The sequence below is a fragment of the Octopus bimaculoides genome, chromosome 19, assembly GCF_001194135.2.
Source record: "Octopus bimaculoides isolate UCB-OBI-ISO-001 chromosome 19, ASM119413v2, whole genome shotgun sequence".
NCBI classification, from domain to species: domain Eukaryota; kingdom Metazoa; phylum Mollusca; class Cephalopoda; order Octopoda; family Octopodidae; genus Octopus; species Octopus bimaculoides.
The window spans coordinates 11,527,208-11,532,186 of NC_068999.1; the positions used below are offsets into that span (position 1 = coordinate 11,527,208).

The 4,979-nt window shown below is 35.0% G+C and overlaps 1 protein-coding gene across 1 annotated transcript in view; it reads left to right on the forward strand.

The window, feature by feature from the left end:
* LOC128250156 (probable serine/threonine-protein kinase clkA) overlaps positions 1-4,979 on the forward strand; it is a gene marked incomplete at its 3' end in the record, with an annotated part of 265,160 nt that overhangs the window by 122,867 nt on the left and 137,314 nt on the right. Inside the window, 1 exon segment of the mRNA XM_052974897.1 lies at positions 2,309-2,345. Coding sequence (XP_052830857.1) covers positions 2,309-2,345 — 37 coding nt within the window.

A 4,979-nucleotide genomic window follows, 5' to 3' on the forward strand; every position in this document is an offset into this window, starting at 1 on the left:
ATATATATATATATATATATATATATATATATATATATATATATATATATATATATATATATATATATATATATATATATATATATATATATACATATACAGATATATGTAAAAAAGGTGTGATGGGGTGTTGTGTGCGATGGATCTTGTCATGCAAGTCTTGCTAATTCTCAACGCTCAAAAGAAAAGCCATTCCTTTTTGTCGGTAATCTACAGTTAAACTTTGGTACTTCTTAACGCCACCACATGGCATCTGTTGTCTGATTCTAGAAACCCGGGCTCCAGACATTGAGAATGTGTAAATACTAATATTCTTGGACAAATATAGACTAGCGTAAATTTGTCTCTACGTATAATTGAACACTAAAAGCGCACAAAGGCATATGTATGTATGTGTGTTTTGCGTGTGAATATAATATATTTCTGTTTGTGTATATGAATATATACATCCACACACATGCATGCATCCAAGTATATAAAAATATGTATATATATATATATATATATACATATACATTTATATATATATATATACACGCATATAGATATGAATAAATATATGGAGACATATATGTGTGTTTATTTATTAATACAAACATATATGTATATACATATGAATATATGCACACGCAAACACACACACGCATATATATATATACATATACATTTATATATATATATATACATATAAATACACACACACATATAAATTGATGTATCTACGTATATGCATATATACACGTGCATATATTTTATTGTACTTATTTTCGCATGTATATGCATCAATTTTTTAGTTGATAAATATTTGTTTAATCAAACTTTATGAATATATTTTTTTATCTAATTGTTTGCTCACTTCTGTGCATATAAACTCCAATATATAAACAGTTTATCAATTAACTGCTGATCTGTCGTCCCTTAGCTCCTCTTTCGGCCCCACTCTTTCTGTTCAATGGGTAGCACCCCACGTTTTTGTAAGTGTCCATACAGTGAACCAGACGAAACACCTGATAGTAGTTTCTACATTAGCAAACGACACATAACTGGTAGACAGTTCGATATAATGTCAACCTTTTCAAGATTCTTGACACAGGACTGTCTTTCCAATTCTTATCCAGCTGAGTAGTGAGCCTTCCTGCAAGCTTTTAGCCAGCTATTTTGCAATTCTTTCATTGGACCCTCCCAGCTTCTTCATCCCATAAACTTGGACTCTTCCAATGTAGAATTTTACTCGTCTGTGATTTTATCTTTTCTATATTTATTTTTTATTATCTTGACCTTGTATATTTCCCATCCCTTCTGGGATACCACGCAGCCAATCCGCTTTATCATTATGCCAAAGAAGTTGATCTCAGATCCCTCTCCAAAATGCTCTGCTTTTGTCTGCATCAGGTATCAATGTTAGGTACACTTGCCCATCTAGTTCCTCAAACAGTTTTTTTTTTCTTGTGATTGGTTCCAAACAATCTCATTTTTGCCTGAATTGTTTTATTCTATTATCATATTGCCATCTCTTAGTTTGCATCTTATTTCCACTCTCATATTGAAGTTTTCGCTTTCCAGTTCTCCACTTTCCAATGTATCAATTTGTCACAAATGTCTTTTTAACTTCGTTGCTTACAAATTCGTCTCCGTTTCCGCCAATGTGTTTCTTTATCTACAGTTTGTTCTCTTCTGCCTCCAAGTCGTCCCCTGCAAACTTAACTACAGGCTTGGTTATCTTGTTGGTTTCAGTTATATTTCCAGTCTAAAAAAGTCCAACTAGAGAATCTTCTTTTTTTCGATTTCTACTTTAGCTTGCGCCTGTCAACGTATCTCAGACTGGGGGATGTTTGGTCTTGGTCTTCTCTAATATTTCAAAGCATCACCTTGTTGATCATCATCGTATACTTGTAATATATCTCTACCTATTACTTCTGCTTCATCTGCTGATAAAACATTTACACTTTGCCCTACATCTTCACTGCTACCATTCATTCCTCTACCTTCGAAAGACACGCTATCTGTTGGAGCAGATTTATCACTGTTTTCTGTTTTCCTTTCTATTCCTTCAATTTCCGTGTCTGTTATTGCTCTTTCTTACTCGGCTAATCGTGTCTCACTCATCTCAAAGAGCCCCATTTCATTATATTTTATTGCATGCATTTTAGGAATGTTCATTCATGAACTGGCATTCAACTACAGTTCTGTCCATCTCATTATCCCACGCTTTTCTCTTCCTTCGAATTCGCGTGTGAGCAGTTTCTGGATGACGACTGAAACCGTGTTACTCAATCACAGGGTATCTGCCAGGCGAAATGAGAGAAAGAGAGAGAGAGAGAGAGAGAAATTGAAAGTGTGAAAGAGTGGAATATATATACATAACTGCCTCACATATCATTCAAACCCTTATTCCATACACTTGTATTGGACGTTTTCACCATATATTCAGTTGTTTCCAGGTGAGTCACTAACCAGCACTTTTAATTTCTCTGGAAGAATAATCAATAAAGACTGAAAATCTCTTACTACCTCTTTCTGCGTTGGGACGATTCTCATTCTCATTTTTGAGTATTGCAAACCATCAGACCTTGCCATTCATACGATGTCCTTCATTCTCACAGGGAAGTAGATGAGGTATGTTGGGCCCGAAACCTCATACACCATTATTCGGTAGCTAGCTCCTGCTTCATAACAAAGATGAAGCTGTTGGCCGCTGACAAATTATTACTAAGGTGGTTAAGGAGTCCCATCTACCCCAGTTTTGAAATCAGAGTGTTTCTTCTAAACAGACTTCTGTCCTAGGCTAAGACGTTCTGTCAACACATTTAGGGATGGTCATTGGCCCTGCTTTTTGGCGTGCTTTGCTTTTTATCCCACAGGGTGTCCAAAAACTATATTTACCCTTTCTCACCAAGCCCTTCTCACCAAGCAGGCTTAGTTGGGTAGCCGAATATTATTATTATTATTATTATTATTATTATTATTATTATTATTATTATTATTATTATTATTATTATTATTATTATTATTATCATTATCATTATTATTATTATTATCATTGTTATTATACTTTTAATTTGCATGTTTTGTTACCATCACTTCCCGAAACACACCCAGCGTCCTACGGTGAATGAAGAATAAGAGATGTTACAATATGGTTGAAAGCTTGAGGATGAGAAGTGTCAGTGGCAGTAGCGATCTATCTTCATGTAATACAACACAGATATTTAAATACATTGGAAATTTTAAGGATTTGGGTCGTACTTGTCAGTATAGTCTTTGAGATTTATCTGGGACATGGTTCGTTCTCCTGGGATCTTTTCTTGATGTTTCGGACATACCAAGGGCACCCACAATAAAGAGAACAGTTCTGCTTTTAGATGCCACATCTTTTGTAATCCAATTTCCAGGTCCTTATATTTACTAAATTTGTCAAATTTCTTTAGAGATATATCTTCATCAGTAGGAAGATTTAAATCAGTAGCAACAGCAGCAGCAGCAGCAGCAGCAGCAGTAGTAGTAGTAGTAGTAGTAGTAGTAGTAGTAGTAGTAGTAGTAGTAGTAGTAGAAAGAGCATGAAATTTATGAAATTAATCGTTTGCAATTTTTGTATTCGTTATCATTTTAACTGATATAAAGAACGTCCGAGAATGTGGAAGTCATCACAGAAAGGCAGCTCTAGACAGCTTCAGGTCGCTAGTTCATGAATATTATGGCGGATGGCTGCTGAAAACTGTTGCTTAAATCCATGACTACCAACCATCATTATTATGTTGAAGGCAAATTCAAGCCATGACAGAAGCGAAGCTGTTTTGATGTAGTTTGGGATACGAGAATTTGCAGACGCTATAACATTTGGGAAATTGCAGTGATAACACTTATGGACGCTGATATAATAACGTCCTTCAATTTGTGCGTTTGTTGTCAATAGAAAAAATGTCTCTGGCTCAAAATGATGAAAACAACACTAAATCTGGGTTACGAAACGTTCATTGAAACTAACTAGATCTGCTTGAAACAATGTCACATTTTCCCGTCATGTGATCCTCTTGGTGCGCTTTTGATCAGTTGTCAGCTAATGTAGCATATACCGCGCAGAAACCTTCTTAAAGCCAAGTTCTTTCTATAGAATATTCTGAACTTTCTCACGGGATGTGCTAATTGCAATGGCGGTTTGCTTGATATTCAATCGACTGTCATCGATCACCATAAATTGAACAGGATCACCACTGTCCCTGGTGATAGCAGTTGCAGGACGTCTAGACCTTTAGTCCCATTTAAGACTTTCCGTTCCTCTCCTAAGTTCAGCTGCCAACTATTATTACACTGATGAAATAGCGGGAGCACTATCTTCTAATGTGCTTGGGAATTACACATCTTTCCTACAGGTGAATGATAACTCCACGATGCCAAATTTTGCCGATTTTTAAATGAAATCGCTACTAGTTGTCTTGTGGTTTTCTTTGAAGAATTAGATATCAGTTTACCTGCGGAGAAACAATGCTGCCAAAAAGCACAAATGAAATTAATGCACGCAAGTTTGGACAGCAGTAGCATTGCTCCTTCATAGGTATTTTAAGTCGTTTTCAGCCTATCCTTGTATATAGAAAAATGATGCATATTATGTAATAAGCGTATATATGTTCGCCTGTGTGTATATGTATATATCGAGATGTATAAAGTAGTATAGAGCTTAAACCAATTATACAAACCCCGCTCTTTCCAATAACAGGTATCTTCTCAGTAAATTCTATGAAAGCAGGTCACATCTTTGAAGTGTTATTTCTGAGGTATTTCGCCACAGACCTACATCTTTTGGAGTTTTGTATATAAAGGAGCGAAAATTGCCTAATTACAATAACTTTATTCAAATGTATCAACCCACGTATATCTCGCAATTTTTTGCTTTACTTACTGCCCTCAAAAAGATTATTCAATATATATTCATATACATACATACATACATACATATATATATATATATATATATATATATA